We start from the raw sequence: 20,753 nt of genomic DNA on the forward strand, positions 1-20,753 counted from the left end.
AGAGGGAACACAAGCAGGGGCAGAGGGAGAGGGAGAAGCAGACTCCCCGCTGAGCAGGAAGCCTGATGTGGGGCTCGATCCCAGGACCCTGGGATCATGACCTGAGCCGAAGGCAGATGCTTAACGACTGAGTCACCCAGGCGCCCCTAAACAAATAAATCTTAAAAAATAAAAAAGGGGGCGGGTGTGTGTGTGAATCTACAGCTAGACCAGCAAATTCCACATGTAATTTGGGAAAGTCAGAAACACAGAAGACACTCGGAAAGGTTTTGTGTTGCTCATTCCATGAGAGAGGGCTAGAATAAAAACTTAGATGGTAATTCAGTGAATGGCACATTAAGTAGAACAGATTGCAATTCACAGCAGCATAAGCCTGTTTGGGGGCTGCTAAAATAAACAGATTCATTTCCAAAGATACACAAGGAGGTGGTACGTGTGGTGTCAAGGTGCCATTTCTGCAGGGTTGTGTGTTGTTTTCCTCTCCCCCAGCCATATCCTCACTTTAAATGTTAATCTGTCCTCAGGAGCACTACCGAATCACCACCTTTCCACCTGCGCCTCTATCTCTCTCAGCAGGCAAGTCGCAAGCCTCCAAATGAACATGTGGATACCATTTCTAATCTGCCCCTGACAGGCAGCGAGCTGCCCCTCACTGATGGAAGGAGACAGTCATAAAAGAAGCTGCTATGAAACCAATAAGAATCCCTCTTGCCTTAATAAGAAGGGACGTGACTCAGAGCCCCGATGGGTCACAGTTACTGTCTGTAGTCATGGGCAAGAACTGCCCCACCATTTACAAAAGGCCCATCTCTTTTTCTTCAAAAGCAAGGGAAGAGTTTAAGTCATGGGAGAGATAGGTAAGTGGAGATGTGTGTGTGTGGCGGCGGGGGAGGGTGCACACAAACACTACAGAAAATAAAACCTTCTAAGAGCTTCTAAAATAGGGCAGATTGTTAGAGAAGGATCCTAGAGACAGCCAGTCCTTTTTAGCTGGGGAAACTGAGGCTGAAGAAATAATAAAAGGGATTTTTTTGGGGCGCCTGGGTGGCTCAGTCGGTTAAGCATCTGCCTTCAGCTCAGGTCATGATCCTAGGGTCCTGGGATCAAGCCCCGCATCGGGCTCCCTGCTCGGCAGGAAGCCTGCTTTTTCCTCTCCCACTCTCCCTGCTTGTGTTCCTGCTCTCGCTATCTCTCTCTGTCAAATATATAAATAAAAACTTTAAAAAAGGGGGGGGGATTTTTTTTGGTGGGGGGAGGAGGGAGAATGCCTAACTAGCTGACAGCAGCTCTGGTAAGTATCCAAGAATCTCAGGCCAGACCTTTGCCCACACAGGAGAACTGACTATGTGTTAAGCCCACCCACATAAGCATGTGACTGGTTGCTACAAACAATCTCATTAATCTTCAAAATGACCCTCGGTAAAGTTACCATGAAAACTAAAATACGCACGGGGCAAGTCATCCCCTGCCAGAGTTCATGTGAGGCTGAGCTGAGATTCAACCTTGGGCCGTATGACCTCAGGATTCATGTTCCTTCTAGCTACCATGATGCCTCCATGATGGGTGTGTCTTCCACTTCTAAATTTGCTGGAAAAACAAAACAAAACAAAAAATACCCACGACTGCTCATTTGAATCTTGACAACATATAAGCCAGCCTTGAGAGAACCAGAGCTTCCATGACAGCAGATACAAGAACACAAGGCCAGAAAATAACAATCCTGTTGGGACTGCTGAGGAAGGAAGATCAGGCCCCGCTTGTGGAGACCCAGCTTTAGAGGGAGAGAGAGACAAGTATAGAGGCCAAAAACACTTACAATAATAGCTACCACTTACGGCATACTTCCTTGTGCCAGAAACTATTCTAAGTGATTTCTATATATTGATCTATTTCATCTTCCCTGCAACCCTTCAAGATAGGTATTACCACTCTCCTCCTTTCCCTGATGAGGAAACTGAAGGCAGAGGCAAGATTTGGGTCTATGGCGTGCAGGCTGCCGTGCACGGGGAGCACAGGGGAGCACAGGGGGCCACGGGGGTCCAGGAGGTTTTCTGCAGGCACTGGCATGGCAACACTAAGCAGCACGCTTGGCACATGGTACACACTCAACATGCATCTATTGACGGACTTTTCTGCCAAAGCTCTTGAGGATACAGAGGAATTAGCCAGCTGCAGGAGAGGGCTATGGGAAAGATGGCACAGAGAGGCATTCTGGGCAAAGGAAGAACGTTTAGGAAGGCACAGGTGGTACAGAGTAGCTTTTGCACGTCACAGGGGGAGGAGTGGTGAGGGATGCGGCCCGGGGGAGGGGGGCAGGCAGGGGCCCCAGCGGGAGAGGCCTGGCAAGACCCAAAAGGAATTTAGAGCCCATCCTGCAGGTAACACAGAGCCAGTGTGCACTGGGTTTGGGTAGGGGAGTGGCGTAGCTGCATTTTCAGTTTAGAAAAATCTCCGGTTACTGTGTGGGAAATGGACTGGAGAGGACAAACCTAGGGACAGGGAAAATAGTGAGGAGGGCACTGCACTCCCACTCCTACAAGAAGAAAAGATGCTGGCTGCCCGAGTGGCCACAGCGGTAGCGAGGACAGGGGAACGTGAAGAGGCTGCACAGAGATCAGAGGTAAAACTTACCAGATGGATGCACGGCGGGAGCAGGAGAGAAAGGAGGAAAAAGATGCAGCCCAGGTTTCTGACCTGGTGAAACTGGTGACTGGCCCCGGTGCAGTGAAGGAGGGGAGCGGATGATACACGGTTAGGGCCACAGACCAGGCTTTGAACTCACTGAGCCACAAAAAACTCGGGGTAATGTCCCGTGGGAGGGAGTCAGCAGACACTTGGGAGTCCCCAGCACACAGTCCTGATCTAACCAGGCCTGCAGCAAGCCTGTGAGGACAGCAATGGAGAGCCTATGAACCCCACTGGAACAAGAGGGCAGGGAAGATGACAAAAGCCAAAAAGAGCACGCAGGGCCACACTGCAAGGTAAGTGGCAGAGGCACAGGATCAGAACTGAGCTCCTCTGACTTCTCCACTGGCAGAAAGGATGACTGACTGGGAAGGGGGCTGGCAGGGGGGGCCACGGAGGGTGAACGTGCATATGGCTACATTGGTGGGTGTCTAAAGGAGAGGAAAAAGCACCCACCATCACTGGCTTCTACTGGCTACCAGCTGTGTTCTGGCAAATTCTTGGACAGAGAAAGTCTGGGAACGACTAGCTTAAAGAACAGCTGAAAGGAACTCTCAGCAAGACTCCCTCTTTTTAAAGCACGCCCCAGAAGCCTCCAGGACAGTTAGCAGAAGAATCAATGGCAGTCTCCTACTTCTCCTGTCTACATCCTTACCCAGTGCTTTAGGATCACATACCCCACGCATCCATTCCTTTGCTCCATCCCCTTCTGTACAGATCTTTAAATGAGTGTCAAATGCTAAGGAAATAGTCCAAGTCTGTTTCAGACATCAAGTCCTGTGGATACTGTTTCATTACAAGGAGTCCATCCTTCTCTTTCCAGGATAAAGCCTAGAATGATTTAACTGTGGCAAAATTAGCATGCAATCTGTAAGTCATTACAGTGCAAAGTATGTGGTGAAAACACTTTCTTGAATAAACCTGCTGAGTATAATTTTCCCAGGAACTAAAAAAGGGAAACCTCTCTCCAAGGCTCTCCTCCCTCTTTAAAAATCCCTGCCAGTACCTATATAATTATGTCTCACTTCTGACAGTCAGAAGCCAGGCATCTCTGTACATTTAACCGAGGGAAGCCAGAAGGAACCAATGAGAAGTCAGGACATCTTCCCAGTAACAGGGACCTTGGTATTTTCTGGACTTGGTGTTGTTTGGGGAGTCAGATAAAATCTGCTGAGACAAGCATCCTGGATATTTACAGATCATGGAGAACTGCTGCTCACTAGAAGACTAAGAATTACATGCCCTTTAAAAGTTCAGGTCAAATCTTGTTAACCAGGAGCCCCAAGGGCATGTCCAGATACACTGTGGCCCTGGAATCGAGCAGTCACTGAAGACAATATGAAAGCAGTGGACCACTGCCCCAGACGTGGAAGTCTTTGCCAGTTACAGATTACTGCAGTAATGTGATTCCAACTGAATGTGTGTAGAATTATCAGCTTGTCCTGTAGACTCTTCTAAATAGGAGTGTTTCACCTTGCCGAACACTGCCACAGGTAGGCCACAGAATCTACATAGATGACCTGAGATATTTTTGATGATGGGGCTAATCATACAGCAAACAAAAGAAGAGGGTTAAAAATGAGAGTTAAGGAACAATTTAGAAAAAAACCCAGGACCTTCAATTTTCCTTAATACCCAGAGACAAATGTTAATTTCATCTCATGAGCGATGGTCCTTCATTTAATGCATGTCAGTCACTATGTAAGTCCTTAGAATATGATGAACAAGTGAGATGACAGCCCCAGAGACAGAGAGTAAACAAGCAAATACTGAGAGGTTATGAAGGGGCCCTGGAGACGGGGTGATGCTACTTTCCATATGGTGATCACTGAAAACTCTCTGAGGAGGTGACATTTAGGCTGAGACCTGAAGATGGAGGGAAGCACCAGCAAGAGAAGAGTGAGGTCAGTGGGGAGAAGCAAATGCAAAGGTGCTAAGGCAGGAAGGAGAGCACAGGTGTGGGAGAGGAAGCTAATGAAACAGAGGGCACCCAGATCACGCAAAATATTGCAGTCCCAGGGGAGTTAGAAAGTGTGTGTGTGTGTGTGTGTGTGTGTGTGTGTGTGTGTGTTTGTGTGTGTGTCCGCGCGCGCGTGTGCAGGAGTGATGGGGTGCAGACAGTCCTTAAAGAGACAATGAAAGGTTCTCTGGCCACCGGCTATGTGCCAAGCCCTGTGAAACAGTTTTCGGGTGTTAGGTCACTAAATCCCACCTCTGTAATTCCCCAAAGTACACAGGTTGGGACATACACCTTAGAAAGAAAACACCACTGAGGAAGAAAATAAGGCTGAAAAGTTTAAGTGACTTGTCCGCAGTCAGAAGCAGAAGGAAGCCGGGCTCTAGAGCCCACGCTCTCCCTTCTTTCCCTCTGCTCCTGGGATTTAACTTCCCACTCACTCCCCAAACTTGGCTCCCTCTGCCCCTGCTTTGCTCCTGCTCTTCTTCAGTTGGAAATGCCTGATGTGTGTCTATTTCTTAATGTGCAGCTTGAACCTGGCCTCCTGCACGAAACAGCTGAGGGTGCCCCCAGGCGCAGTCGACTGCTTCCTGCTCCCTGGGCGCTTCTAGCCTTCGCCAGCAGCACCGCTCCTGGGGCCCCTTCTTCCCACGGGCACTTCTAACTCTCACCCCCGGCCAGTGGCTGGCCTGGTGCCTCGCACAGAGCAGGTGCCTGAGAAATATTTGCCAAATGACTGGACTCTCTCCAGTGAATCCTGGTCAACTGCAAACCGTGGCCATTTGCACTGTGCCCGTGGAAGTCTCAAGTGTCCAGGGAAGATGGGAGTTCTGAGACACTAAAACTGTCAATACCTGACCCGCATTATCTGGGGCAGTACCGGACGCTGTTATCTAATGTCTTTTTTTTTTTTTTTAAGATTTTATTTATTTGACAGAAAGAGACACAGCGAGAGAGGGAACACAAGTAGAGGGAGTGGGAGAGGGAGAAGCAGGCTTCCCACTGAGCAGGGAGCCTGACGCGGGGCTCAATCCTAGGACCCTGGGATCATGACCTGAGCCGAAGGCAGACGCTTAACGACTGAGCCACCCAGCTGCCCCCTAAGGTCTTTTTTGTTGCAGACCTGGTGAAGTGTGGAAGTGCGCGAGATATTTATTCATTACTGATCTGACAGTCAATGTCATCAAATGCCTGAGAAATAAGCATTCAATTCGAGTCAACAAATATTTGCTGAGTTCCCAATGGGTGTAGGACATCCAAGTTTAATGGAGATGGGGTGGGGTGAGGCAGCAAATTGTTTACGACTTAAGAGAGAAGAGTGCATGAAGGAGAGGTGAAAAAGAGGTCGTTGTGTTCCGAGTCACTTTACATCTGCCAGGACGGAGCCCGAGTGCTGGCAGAGAGCACAGCTCACAAATGCGTCCCTCGTCCCCCACCCTGCCCTGTCTCTCTGAGCAACACTGAGGCTGCTGAGCACTAATGGCCTTGGAATGTTCACCAGTGCCCAGCAAAATGGCCTTGGCATCATGGAGACAGATGTCTGTCAGGAAATGGCAGGAGCCCGGTGCCCATGGCACACAGGAGCTCTGTGGAGGCTGGGGGAGAGTCGCTGCGGCGATTACTCTCCATGGGTGCTAATCAATTTCACACCCTCTCCAGTGCTGATCATAGATAATCTTGTGGGAAGCGGGCCAAGTTTCCTAACGGCTACACGCATGCTGCTCCCTCACGCCCAACAGCTTACTTGGTCTCCGTCAGAAAAACATCTACTCCAGCTTCCCCTCAAATGAAGTATATGACGGGGCCAACACTCTGGTCTGTTAGGGGACTCCCTCCGGGACAGATAGCAAGGAAGATGCCCTCAGGAGAAGGACTGCCTGGCTCGCTTAAAAGCTGCATAAGAACGACAAAGGAAGCTAGGAGCACCAAGCAGCAGCGGCTCTTAGAAATGTACTGAGGTGCTTTACAGACTTTATAATAACCCCAAAAGGGAAGTGTTATTTCCATTTTACAGATGGGATGACCAAAGTTTAGAGAGGTCAAATCATTTGTCCAAGGTCTCTGAGCTAGGATGTGGCAGAGCTGGAATCCAAATCCAGGGTTCTGCGACTCGCCACTCACCCAACCTTTTCTCGGAGGCTGCGCCTCTGTACGAAGGACCGCATGGTCACTGGTCACCCTCTCACGGTGCTCGAACTCCACCCCACTGCTAAAAGCCAGCAGAGTGACCAAAGGATGTGCACTTGAACCTGAGGGACAACACTGAGTGGAAGAGGACCTGAGAGATCACCTTTGCTGATACCGTGTTACTGCTAAGAATCTGGCTATGCACATGAAGCATGGTGACAAGCCACGGCCACACAGTGATGGAGAGGTGGTGCCTGCCTAAAATTCTAGGTCCCTCGACTCCCAGGTGCTCTTTCTACCCCTGAAAATCTCCTCCAGCAGACAACACAGGTCTTCTGTCAGAGCTGGAGTTCTCATTGTCTCGTGGCTGTTTCCCTACAAAAGTCTAGGGAAATTTCAATTCTTTCTAATTATCACTCAGACGAAGAGAAAGAAGACATTACTCTGGTACTTAAACAGTCACTAAGTGTCCATAATGCACAAGTTACTGTAAAGGGAAGAAAAGACGGAAAAGGAAACCTCAGTCAAAGAACAAAATAAAGGGGGTGGGAGGGCAGAACAAAAGAGCTGTGAGTGCAACATGCTAGCATCTGAAGTCCAGACTCAAAATTCAGAGCCCCTGCCTTTTATCGTGTAGGAGTATCACTGTCTAAACGAAGCATGTCCCAGTCAGTCAATTCAATCAATCAACAAACATCTGAGGACTTACTAGGTTGAGGGAAATCCCGGGCATGATAACCACAGCTACCTGTCCACTGGCATTCATAAATGAAGGTATATCTTGTGAAAGGACAGGGGTGGATATGAAGGGGTGAAGAGAAACAGGACACAGACAACAGGGTCACTGTGTCCTCCCTCTGGGCTCTCACCCTCGCCTGAGGCCTAGCTTGAGGGCAAATGCTAGCGTAGTCATCCCCTGTGCACTTGGGTCTGCCCCACAGCTCCGTTGCTCCAACACAGATGTGAGCAGGGGCTGAACTGGCTCTCCCACCAGTGAGGGTCAAAAGCCTCCAGTGCATCCTTAAGGCAAGAAGAACAAAAAGAGAATGGAGTGATATAGCAAATCAAGATCACAAAGAAAATGAAGTCTATTACAGACTTTGTAAAAAGCAAGGAAAGGATCCTCTGGCGATGTGACCAAAGACTGAGGAATGTCTTGCAGGGAGAATACAGATTGGACATTAAGCAACATGAATGCCTGCCCCGATGAAGGTGACAGATGAGAAAAGTAGAGGCCAGAGATGGCAGAGAACAAAAGGGAAGCAGGTGGAAAGTACATAAGGCAGGATACTAGCACAGCGAGCACAGCTCTTCAAGAAAAAACCTGACAGGTTTCGTTTCCCTCAGCAGCCGTGAGCAGAAGAAATGAGGGTGGGTCCTCTGGAGCCTGGTCTGCAGGCTTTGCTGTGATGCATCTGAGCCTCTTTTCTCCAGGTCTCCAGTTTTTCAACTGTCAATGAGTGACCTCAAAATTTCCTTCCAGTTCTTATCCCCTGTGATCACCCTTCCCACGCGTCCTTCCTTCCCTTCCCTTATGACTACAGAAGCCAGCAGCAGTGTGAACCAAGACACGCTCTGCCAGCTCTGCCGACGTGGTACCAAGTCACTGCAGTGCACTTTGGCCAGATTTTTTAAGAGCAGCTCATGTCAAGGGTATTCGTGCTATCACCCAGACCGTGGGAAGCGGGCCAAGTTTCCTAACGGCTGGGGGACAGGGATCAATCCGACACGTCCTCCCTCTTAAAGGACATGCACTCCTATTAGAAGAGCAGGTATAACCACTGGCAGACTGTCACCTGCTCTGCTCTAACAACAGGTGAGGTGGCACGTGAGGGCAGATGGTACCCGTGCCCTTACCTGTCCTGTGTGGACAGAGAAGGTACAAAGGGATCCAAGTGGAATGCGAGTCGATAGTCGGTAAAAGACAAGCAGGGATACGTACATGTTTTTCCCCTTCAATCTTCTTGTCCGCCACCTGCATTGCGTCCAGATACTTAAAATGCAACTCCATCAGTCTGTCAACCTGAAAGAGAGAGATTTGAGACATGAGTGAGAAGGAAAAAGAATACCAAGGCAAGAGAACAGTGGGGCTCCCATTCATCTCACTGTCACTCCTTACAATAGGAGACCCACTCTCCCACTTCTGACATCGGGATGAGCTCTGCTTAGGAACACGGCAGGAATGGATTAAAGAGCTGGGGCAGAACAAGCCAACACCTGGAATGGGTACAGTCTGAACACAGGTCCATTCCCCAAAGGACGCTGCATTCCCAGCCCTTTGAGGGCTCCCATGAATTTGAGTTGTTAAAAACACAAATAAATAAATTAAAAAAAATTCAAGTCCCTTCTTGCAAAGAGAAGCAGCTTGAAGTTACATACTTGGTATTCACTTAGAACTTTACAGAAATTTCTTTCTTGCAACTGAAACCTTTCATGTTCAGATTCTACCCCAGAGCTGATCTTTTTTTAAAAAGGTCTGAGTAAAATCTCTTTAGTTGCTTTCGAGTCAGAAGAGAGTACACGAAAAAAATTCTTTCAGCAACTTGAAAAAAGGCCCTGACTTCTCTGCTCAGCAATAACTTAAAAATCAGTTTTCAACTTAGCAAAAGTCATGCTTCAAACATGGTCCGGGGAATACTCAGTGGGTTTGAAAAAGTTTCATTTTTCCCTAAGACTTCGAAAAGACTGAACAAACACCGTGAAACCAGCCTAGATTTCTAAACCATCTCTTTACTAGGTTGGCACCACCACGGTTCTTGGCAACCCTGATATTTACTCAAGAGCTTATAGTGGTTAACAGCAGATGGTGCTTCAACACGGCATCAGAGTCCAGGAGGACTGTGCCCAAATCCTCTCTGGATAACAATGACGACCCCAACATCTTATATATTTCAGTTTATGGAGTATTTTCCTTATACCTTAAAAAAACCTGAGACGTAGGCAGGAAAGATAGTGACCCTAATTTTAAAGATGAAGAAACTGAAGCACAGATGTTAAATGTCACCAGGTGACATGATTGCTAAGGTGTTCTGTGCCTAACCTCATGATGGCCTCTTCCCCGTGCTACGCAGCTAGGGAGGCTGGAAAAACGGTCAGACGCAAGCTCAGAGAGACGGTCATCAACCTCTCTCCGAAGGAGGACAAACTTTCAGCCTTTCCTTGGACACAGTAAGGAAAGAAATTATGTTAAGTTATAAAAGGGGTTTTGGTCTTAATTTTATTCATCTAGAATGATCTAATTCGTAACTAGCAGCATGACCATGGTAGACCATGATTGTGGGCAAGTAACATAATGCCTCCAAGCTTGTTTCCTGCCCTGCAAATGTGTACAAAAGCCACACAGAGGGTAAACCCCACGCTGTTGGGAGAATACGTGCAACAACGAAAGGGACCTGCTAAGCCCCCCAATCATTAAATATATGCTGGCTCTTGTTACTGTTAAAACTCTTATGGTTTGGGGACGCCTGGGTGGCTCAGTCGGTTAAGCGTCTGCCTTCAGCTCAGGTCATGATCCCAGGGTCCTAGGATCGAGTCCCGCATCGGGCTCCCTGCTCCGCGGGGAGCCTGCTTCTCCCTCTGCCTCTGCCTCTCTCTATCTCTCATGAATAAATAAATAAAATATTTAAAAAAAAAAAAAAAAAAAAAACTCTTATGGTTTGGCACGCTAAATCACAATGTAAATGATGCATCTAATCTCATTTACGTGATCATTCCCTTATCCCACAGGCCATTGAGGACAGGCTCTCCCTTCCCTATGTTCATACCAGAACCTTCCATCACTGCCACCTAGGAAGGCCTCATTTAGTCTTCCTCTCCTTGACTCTTCAAGATGGGAATTAATGTGTCCATTTCAAAGACAGGGAAAACGAGGCTCAGAGTGGCACACATGTTGAAACTGGCAAAACCAGGTTCAAATCCAAACATCTGAATCCAAAGCCTGTGGTTCTTGATGACTTTGCCATGCTGTGCAACCCCCCAATCCAAATCCTATTACAACCCACTCTCACTGGGTCTAAAAATCTCCCTGAGGTACTAGCTGCTGCCAGCCAAGGCGCTACCACTCCCAGAAGGATGTGTCTGGAGAGGAGAGGCAGAGCCACAGAAAAGCCTGAGATCCAAAGCCATGCTGGAGAAGATGTTTTAGGGCAGGAACGCTCAGCTCAGCACCCCCCAGATGGCATCAGGTAAAGAGCCCTTCTAGCCGCACTCCACCCCCCCACCCCCCGGCCCCCGGCCCTGGGCCCAGCCTTACCATGCAGCAGGCACACCCACCTTCTCACTGTCATTTTCAGTGAATTTATTCAGAAGCCGGGTTCGCTGCTGCCCTCTCAGGTTCCGGAGGAGGGAAGCCAGGATCGAACAGACATGCTCTGGGTTGGGAAGGAGAAAAGGGAACATGCTGTGATCAGAGTGGTAATTATTACCTCTCTTTAAGCCTGATCTGGTTCTATCAGAGGACGAATAAGTAGGCCTTCCCTGACTGCTGCTATTGATTAGTAAGACAGGAACTTAAATTGTGTCACTGGAAACCTGAACTGATCTTCACAAGCTGCACAAGAAACGTATTCAAAAGGGATGATATCCTCAAGGACAACTTGAGCAAGTGAATCAAAACTAAGTTAGAATTCTAGTCCGCCTGGAATTAATTGATTTTGATTGTTCACAACAGAACCTTAAGCTAACCCCCCATTCACAGAAATAACCTGTGAACAGAGTATGAATGTCCGCTAGGAGATGAGTGTATAATGAACAACAAGACGTGTTCTATCATATTCTCAAATTACCTCATAATTTCCCCAGGTAAAGATCGTGGGGTTAAGTAAGAGACACGATCGGGTGCCAGGGTTAGCACTTCCATTCTGGTGCAGCTAAAACTCCTCCTTCAGGTTTGGAAGCAGCTGGCCAGTAAGTACTTCAAAATGGTAACAATGCTTTTTGAGCTCCCATTACCCACAGGCTTCTATTATGAGCTACTATTTTTCTACCTTGGGAAGAAGAGGGTAACTGAAGGGTATGTTATAGGCTTTGGCTGTGAAGAGATTGTCTTTAAAAAGAATTTTTAAAAATCCAGAATAATGACCTTGAAAAGGAGGCGGCATAAGTCTAGTCATGGAGAAATGACAGAGTGAAGTTTATTTTGAGATAATGCCCAGAGCGTGGGCAACAAATACTCTATTTGAAAAGTGACTGAAGAACATCTTCACATGTCAAACTTCCCTTGAGTTCTCAAAAAGTCACCTATTAATTAAAGCCACTGGGAGGCATTCACCATAGCACAGATACGATGCATTCCCTGCCTCTTCACATCCCCAGTCTCATACTGCCGGAGGTAGTCGGGCATCCTGTCTTCTACCTGCATTCACCGCCCTGGGAGGCCCATGCTAGTCCCACAGCTGTAAAACCACCTACATGCTGATGGCTCCCAAAATTGGGTCTACCGGCCACTCCTGTTCTCTGAAAGCAGACTCATGTGTTCACCTTTCTACCTGCTCTGTTCACGTGGTTGTCAACAGGTCCTTTAAACTGAACACATCCCAAATCCAGCTCCTGATCTGCCTCCTCAAACATGTTCCCCACAGTCTTTTCGCCTAGTTAATGGCAACCAGGTTCTCTAGTTCCTCAGGCCAAAAACAGTGGAGATGTCTCACAGGAAACCTTGTCAGCTTTACCTTCAAATTATACCCAGAATCCCACCTCTTCTTCCTTCCGCTCCCACAGTGGCTACTCAGGGCCATACCACCGTCATCTCTTGCTTGGAATATTCAATTCAATACTCTCTCCTTCACCCTTGCTCCCTCTGGCCTAATCTCCATACGGCAGTCAGGACAATCCTTTAGGTTAAAACCCAAAGTCAGATCCCATCATTTCTCTGTTTAAAGCCCTCTGATGGCTCCCCAGCTCACTTGGACTAAATGTTGTTTCTAATGTCAGGCAAGCTCCTGTTCTGGGGCCTCTGCACTTGCTGTTTCCTCCACCTGAAATGCTCTTCACCAGATTATCTACATGGCTCCATCTTCACGCCCAGTTTTACTCAGTTGTCATCTTCTCGATGAGGCTTTTCCTTGACCACCCCATTTAAAAACACAACACCCTGACACTACCTAGTTCCAAGTCTTAGCTGCTTTATTTTCCTCCTCAGCATGATTATCTTCTAAAACACTGTTTTATTTATTTATTTATTTATTTATTTTATTTATTCTGTTCACTGTCTCCCTTCAATTAGAATATCATCAGTTCCTCAAAGGCAGGAATCCTTGTCTGCTTTTTTCATTGGTATATCCCTCCCTGGTCTCAAAACAATGCCCCAGGTTCACCCCAATCTCTCTCAACTTTCGTGTGAAGCTGAGTTTGAGGTGGTATAATCTCCATCTTGAACAAAATGAAGGGTTTAGAGAACAGGGAGTGGAGAGTGGATAGCACGGGACCTGTCTTCACAGAAAGGCAAAAACTGTCATGGAACCCAGGGTAAGGACAGTGAACCAAACAGCTCAGCTGGGTGAGAAAGTAGGATAAGACAAGGCCGTCTTTGGAGGCACATGTCAGGGAAAGTCCTCTAACCTCTAAGCATGCCAAGGACAGGAGAGAAAGGCAGAGTAGAGGACATAATCAGTTTTCCAATCTTAGGCTCTGATCTCTTCAGCTGGTGAGCAGATGTGGGACAGGCCATAATCAATGCAGTGTTAGTTCTGAAACTTTGAAATTACTCAGCGTAACAACTGGCAACACTCTCCATGTGTATATATGACAATCTGACAACCACAGAGGAAGAAAAAGAAATCAGCCAGATTCTCATAGATTATCTGGGCCAAATCTCTCATTGTATAGACGGAGCGAAGAGCGCTGTGACAGGTCGGCATAGCTAACTGGTGAAAGAGGCAGAACTCAAACTTCAGACGACTCACTCACTCATTCACTGACCACTTGCTTATTTTTGTGCCTGGCAAGCATTTGGTGCTCAGGCCCCCAAATAAACAACACATTATCCCTAATCTTGAAGAGCTCCTTATTTAGTGCAGAAACAAAACAATGATAATAGTGCAGTGTGACAAGTCCCATCACTGAGGTAGGCACAGGGGACTTGGGGAGCACAGAGAAGGGATATCTGACCTAAAAGGATTCCCACTGGAGGTAACAAACAACTGAACATCTTCAAAAAGCCCCAATACAACACCTATGGCTGACAACTAGGTAGAGAAGAGGAGAGAGCACTGCAGGCCGACGGAACAATATATGCAAAGGCCAGTTTGGATGGAGTGTCATACCCACATGGAGGAGGGGAGGCCAGTTAGGTTGCAAAGGGTGGATCATGAAAAAAAGTGGCAAGAATCCACCCATGAATTTTAAGCTGGGGAGAGACAAGACAAAATCTGAGTTTAGGCCAACCCTTGGCGCTAGAGTCCTTTTAGAGATGAAGATCAGGAAAATGTTTCTCTTTCCTGATGAATTTTTTATGCTTATCAGGGTTCCCTCTTTGCCTTGGCTATTGGGAAGCTCAAAGATGGGTTTATGCTCAACTATAGGAAGCAATTTCTTTTACTGCCTTATTAGTGATTCCATGATCCACCAATGGATTTTAAAATAAAAGTAATAGGGGCAGCAGGGTGACTCAGTCGATTAAGCATCTCCCTTTGGTTCAGGTCATATCCCAGGGTCCTGGATCGAGCATCACGTGGGGTTCCCTGTTTGGTGGGGAGTATGCTTCTCCCTCTGCCCCTTCCCCCAGCTTGTGTTTTCTCTCTCTCTCTCTCTAATAAATAAAATCTTAAAAAAATAAAATAAAATAGAAGTAATGGATACACATGGTAAAAACCAGACTATACATAAAGGTATAAAACGCATTCAGCAAATATTTATTGAACACCTAATGTTTGTCTTTTCCCATACTGTTCTCATTATCCTTTTCTTCTCTCCCAAGGAAAAAAAATCTACAAGGTATCTTGTGTACATTCTTAGAGGAGAGGGGAAAAAATACATATATATATTTCCATATCAGTACATACTTCATTGTTTTTCTAATGGCTATCTAGAATTCCACTGACCTTATTTATCATAATTTAACTAGTGCCCTGCTCAATAGTGAGTATTTTAGGTGGTTTCCAGTTTTTGGTTGGTTGTTTTGTTTTTGCTGTTAGAAACAACGTTGCAATAAACATCCATGTACACATATCATGGCATGGGTACTTTTTTTCTGGCATGAATATACTTTTCCATGTGTATTCTTATGGCAAATTCCTAGCAGTGGAACTGGGTGAGTCAAAAGGTATTCACATAGAATATATTGAAAGACGTGGACAAATTATTTGCCACAAAGGTTGTACCAATTCTATGTCCACTCTCAGTGTCTCACACACACACACAGAATGGAAGCAAAATTTTATATAGATATATAATAGATATATGAGTGTATACATGTATATGTATATATACTCATATATAAATATATATATATTTACACTCTTATATATAAAGAGTATCTGTTCTCCCATATCCTCAACTCAGATTGGATACCATCCAACTTAAAAATTATGACAACCTAGTGGGTGAAACGTGGGATCTTCATCTGATTAGCATGTTTTTACTCTTGTTATGAACAAGGTTAAGCAGCTTTTCTGATGTTTACTGACCACTTGTATTACTTTCTGGGTGAACTGCCTTGGCCTTCTTGCCAATTTGATTTCTATGAGTTCTCTGTAAATTAAGAATATTATCCTTTTGTCATATATGCTGCAAATATTTTCCCCAGTTTGACATTTGTGTTTTGACAAATTGTTATTCAAAGCTAAGGTTTAGTATCACCATATTGTTTTGCTATAAGCAGCTTCAAATACCTAGTTGAAAGTAAGTAGGGTACAATAATAACTGTCACCAATTGTGTATCTATGACTTGAGGTCTGTACACAATTTTCTCATTGAATCCTCACTATTAAACTATGAGAAAGGTACCATTCTCATTCCTCTCTTATAAATGGAGAATCCAAGGCTCAGAGAGGTTGATCAACTTACTTAAGGTCATGTCCTTCAGTCAGTGGTGGGAGCTTAGGTTTGAACCCAAGATGCCTGACTCTAAACAGTGAGCTTTCTTACTATGTTGTTCTATGCTTTCCAGATATAAAAGGTAACCATCAAAGCTTTTAACTAAGAAAGATAAAAGAGACCAGAAACTAAACCATGCAAAGCCTGACCATGTGCTTCATGTGGGGCTCATTGTGTCCAAAAGATTGGCATTATGTAAATGTGGATTTAAAAAAAATTCAACAATTTTAATGAGAGAAAATGAAGCAAAAGGCCATATGGAGTAAGACGTGAATAACAACCCCTCTTCTCTCTTCTACTGAATTACTCTTTCCAGAGGTGATTTCTACCAGAGTCCAAATAAAGAAGAGACTTTGGGTTTTAGGCAGTTCTGCAAATACTGAACCAGAACTTCTCAAATTTCCCTTTTAATCTTGCTGATTAAGATGGAGGGGAAAGAGTTGCAAGAGAATGTTCTTTATATACCTGAACAAGATGGGAGGGTGGGGTGCCGGTAGAACAGTGAGGATATCAGGAGCTGTAATTTTTTTTTTTTTTTAAAGATTTTATTTATTTATTTGAGAGAGAGAGAATGAGAGAGCACATGAGAGGGGGGAGGGTCAGAGGGAGAAGCAGGCTCCCCGCTGAGCAGGGAGCCCGATGCGGGACTCGATCCCGGGACTCCAGGATTATGACCTGAGCCGAAGGCAGTCGCTTAACCAACTGAGCCACCCAGGCGCCCCAGGAGCTGTAATTTTCAAAGAGGAAAATGTAATATACAGAATAATCATCTTTTTTGGCACTAGATCATATCAGCATGCATTTTTACAGCTCATCCCAGCCTGAAGCTGGAGATACCTTAATCTATTGCAGAGGTATATACTAAGAACAAATGGCATTTACCTATTTGGGATTTTAAGCAAAGAACAGGTTGTTAATTTCAGGAGACCTGAAGCTGCTTAGGTAGCTTAGGTACCTTCCGTCTCTCTTTCTCTGGGTGCTGTGACTAGCTGTAGGTCACTTGTGCCTGACAGATAGGAAAACGCTTCAGCTACCCCAAGTTTTATACTTACACACACACACACACAGAGTTTCATTAGCCACTAATAAATGTAGCCTCCCTAGGAACAGATTTCAGCCCAAGGTGGTGTCAATTTTTCATGCACCAGGAAGACGGGGAGAGCTGCTGGCACAGAGAGCAGGGAAGATAACAGGTTTATCTGCTGGCCAGCTGCTCTGTCACTTTGACAGGATAAAATGGAGTCAAAGGATGGCTATGGAGCTGTCAACGCAGATGGGGTGGATGTGGTGACTCCCACTTCAGAAAACAACCTCTAAGGCAGGGCCCAGGGAGAGCAGAACACACACACACACTCTCACACATACACACACACACACACACTCACACACACACACACACACAATTAAAGGAATTCACAAGGCTCCCGAGAGGGGAAGGCCAAGCAAATCTACAACTCCAAGTCACTCAGTAGCGAGGTCAGGGTCTTGGTGAAGTATTACAGAGCCAGTACTGAAACTGGGTCAGTGTGAGCCCCTGCCTGCTGGGTGCCTGCTCAACAGACAACTGCCAGCCTCAGACGCTAATTAGTGAAACTGCCTAGACAGGTGGTTCTGGCCCCTCGTCCCCTCTTCCCCAGCTCACAGCTCTTTAAGGGCCTCTCAAGGGTGGCTGGCAATGGGTTAGACCCCTGGGTATCTGCAAGGGGACTGAAAGCTTGATTCTCTGGGGTCATAGAGTTTTGTAATTTTCAGAGCTGGAAGGACAATTCGAAATCTTTGGTTCAACTCCTCTGGAATTTTGAGTATAGAAACAGTAGCCCTGATAAGGGATGTGATTTGCTTCAGGTCAAAAATACCTTTGTGGGCCACTGGAATCTAGACCTGCAATTTATCTTTTTTAAAAATCACGAAAGAAACTTTTGAGAATCTGATGAACCCTTATGCATGCTATCCCTTGCAAAATGTATTATATACAAATGTAACATTTCCATGGAAGTTCAGAGTGTTCCCATCTCTTGGGGATGGCTCCTTTGGTTAAGAACCCATGATCTAGTATACCCAGATCTGAGGTCTTTCCAGAGTGGTACAAACCAGACTGTGGCAGTCACTCCAACTAGCCTCGTACAGTGTGCACTGTTTTTGTAAAGAATGAGATGGACTAACGTTTCCCATCCCCATTCTTAAAAAAGGGTGGTCCAAATCCCAGGAGGTTAACAACACCTCTCTCTGTGAGGAGAGCTATTTATCCATAGGTAGGCCTATTAACAACCAGGCCTACTAGTGGCCCACTGCTGAGAAAGGCACATGGGTACAGTAAGAAGTCTAACTCCCAGGACCCGCTCTAGAAAGGCCAACAATTAATTAACCTTATGTGGAGCTTTAGGATCAGACAGACTTGGATTTGAATCTTGCCTCTGGTGTTCACTAAAACATGGGCATATTGTTTAATCACTAAGTCTCAGTTTTCCTGTTTGTAAAATGGGGCTGTCCCTTCCAGCTATTAAATCCACTGTATCAAATGAGACAGGTGCACAACAGACATTCATTTGAGATTTGCTGTACTGAAGAGGAACATCGCAAGAGTCTCTGCCCATGCACCTGTCGTAGATCACCACCTAGCTCCTTCCAAGGTGCCTCCTGGTCGCGTGCCTGCCACTGAACGTACTTCAGTCGGCCTGCGCCACCCTCACTAGCTTGTGCAGAGAAAGACAGGAACTTAGGTGGCCTGACTTTCTCAGCTAGTAGGGTTACCTTCTGTAACTCGAGATTTGTTCTAACCTTAAGATGGAGCAAGGCCAACTTCACTCAGACTCTTAAATCCCACAATAAATTAAAATAAAGTGCTTATATGTGACTGCCTATAAAGCCAAATAATACAAGTTCTGGGAGACCTGCAGACAGCCCCTGCGGTGGGCGGTGGCTATTTACTAGTAAGCTGAAGGACACAGCACATCGAAGCAGAGATGGTCCTACCTTTTAATAAAAATAAATGTACTCGGCCATGGTAATCATTTGCCTTTTGATCTTGCTGTAGAACTGAAAACACAGCACATGATCTGTAGAGGAAATGAAAAATACCTTCTCTTTTATGAGTTTTGTGACCACAGGACAATTAATTACAGGGCATGAAGTGGCGCATACATCAGCTCAAACTTCTAGGTACCTACTATGTGCCAGGCAATGTAGCAAGTGCTGGGACTACAGAGATGAAAGAAGATAGTCCACCCTAAAGGAGCTCATCATCCTATGAGCAAGGCTAAGAAATAAACAGCTACGATCGAGTACACAATTGGTGGCACACGTGGAATATGCAAAGCACACGTGTGAAGGGTCCCTAACTCAGGTGGGGATAGGGTAGGAAAGAGGAAGGAATGGGTAGGGCTGGCTATTTTTCTCAGACTCCTGGGAGTGACGCAGAGCTGGGTGCGTTATACTGGCAAGTGAACGGCTGTGAGCTCATAGCTCCAAGTTCTCTGTGGGAAAGTTGGTAGAGAGACAGAGGCCAGGATTTTGGGTTCTATGGACACATTTAGTTCCTACAGGTCTCCCAAGGTAGGGATTGGGGCGGGAGGTGCGGAACAGGGGGAAGAAGGTGACAGGGAGCGCAGTGACAATCCCTAAATGACTTCCTTATCCTTCTGGGCCAAGAGAAAGGCCTCCAAGATGTCAGAGGTGTCCTGCTTGCATCTCTTGAAGTTTTGGTTCCAGGAGGCCACCAAAAGGGAAGAAGAGGTACTAACAAGCTGAGGTGGGCCACAGGAGGCAGCCTCTAGGTGTCTTAGACACAGGAACGGACACAGATTCATTCATTTATTCATAAAATAGAACCCTACAATGTATAAGATACAGTGTTTGGTGACAAAGACATCCAGACACTGACTCTGCCCTCCAGGTGCTTGTAGTCTATCATGTCTAAAATTACTTGACAGGAGGTGGTAGTGATGAGAAAGAGGCAGAAACTGAGGAGGCAAATAACTCTGCGAGCCAGGGTGTCTGGGGAGCCTGGTGGGCAAGATGCCATGTGAGCTGAGCCTGGGAGAAGACAAGAAAGCAAGAAAAGAGCCTTGAAGGGAGGAGGGGCAATGGGAACAAGGGCATCCAAGCTGATGGACAAGCATGCATCAAAGGCATTAAGCTGGAATGCAGGGGATCTGGACGAAGAACTGGGAAAGGATCTGTGTGGCAGAGGGAAGGGAGGATGAAAAACAATGAGGTTGGAAATGTGGGGGAGGAGTGCCAATCACGGATAAATACAAATGCTGGACTATGGAAAGTGGACCCTGACCAGTGACCTGATAGCCTGGCATCTAAATATTGGCCCAGCCTGGCTGGCTGGACAATGAATTCAGGGCCCCTCTGAGGCACATCCAGCTTCAGAGCCTGCACCTGCCTTCCAGCAGCCCAAACGGTTAAGAAAGATATGGGTCAGCCACAGCTCTATTCTTAGGATGGAAATGGTCCCTGTACTTCAACCATAAGGCCCATGTCCTGGCAAGATCTTGTGGGGCCACTTTAAAATTCGAGGCCATGCGGCAGGGCTGCCTTTGTTTCCATGGAACGTCTAAGGCCATTAGCTCTTCTGTCTTAAGGCGATCATACAGAAGTGCTCTTCTCTTGTTTCTAAAATTAAAACCATCTCTGTTTTAGTGCCCATCCTTGCTGCCCACCTGCCCCTGAACTCCCCCAGACGGACAGACATCCTGCTTCCTGGTAAGACTCTAGATGCAAACAGGATGTTTAAAATACCCTAATTTAACTGATCCTGACTTCAGCAGCGGTGTGCTAGAATACAGATTAATCTGCTTCATGCCCAGCACTAGCAGCTGAAGTAGCAGGACGCCCTGTCAAATCAAGCCACAACATTACACTCCCCTGCCTTTATTATTATTTTTTTCCTCTTTCACATTCCATTATAATGGACATCTGCTTAGTAGTGGATGTGGTAACCCAA

General features: G+C 46.3%; 1 protein-coding gene across 2 annotated transcripts in view; it reads right to left on the reverse strand.

The window, feature by feature from the left end:
* CTNNBL1 (catenin beta like 1) overlaps nt 1-20,753 on the reverse strand; it is a 158,536-nt gene that overhangs the window by 18,697 nt on the left and 119,086 nt on the right. For both annotated transcript variants that reach the window (XM_081832805.1, XM_081832806.1), the window contains 2 exons: nt 11,042-11,139; nt 8,712-8,792 (listed from right to left, as the gene is read on the reverse strand). In XM_081832805.1, coding sequence (XP_081688931.1) covers nt 8,712-8,792; nt 11,042-11,139 — 179 coding nt within the window. The remainder of the gene's footprint in view (nt 1-8,711; nt 8,793-11,041; nt 11,140-20,753) is intronic.

Source organism: Leptonychotes weddellii, chromosome 10 (genome assembly GCF_054177405.1).
Source record: "Leptonychotes weddellii isolate Sample4059 chromosome 10, ASM5417740v2, whole genome shotgun sequence".
NCBI lineage: Eukaryota > Metazoa > Chordata > Mammalia > Carnivora > Phocidae > Leptonychotes > Leptonychotes weddellii.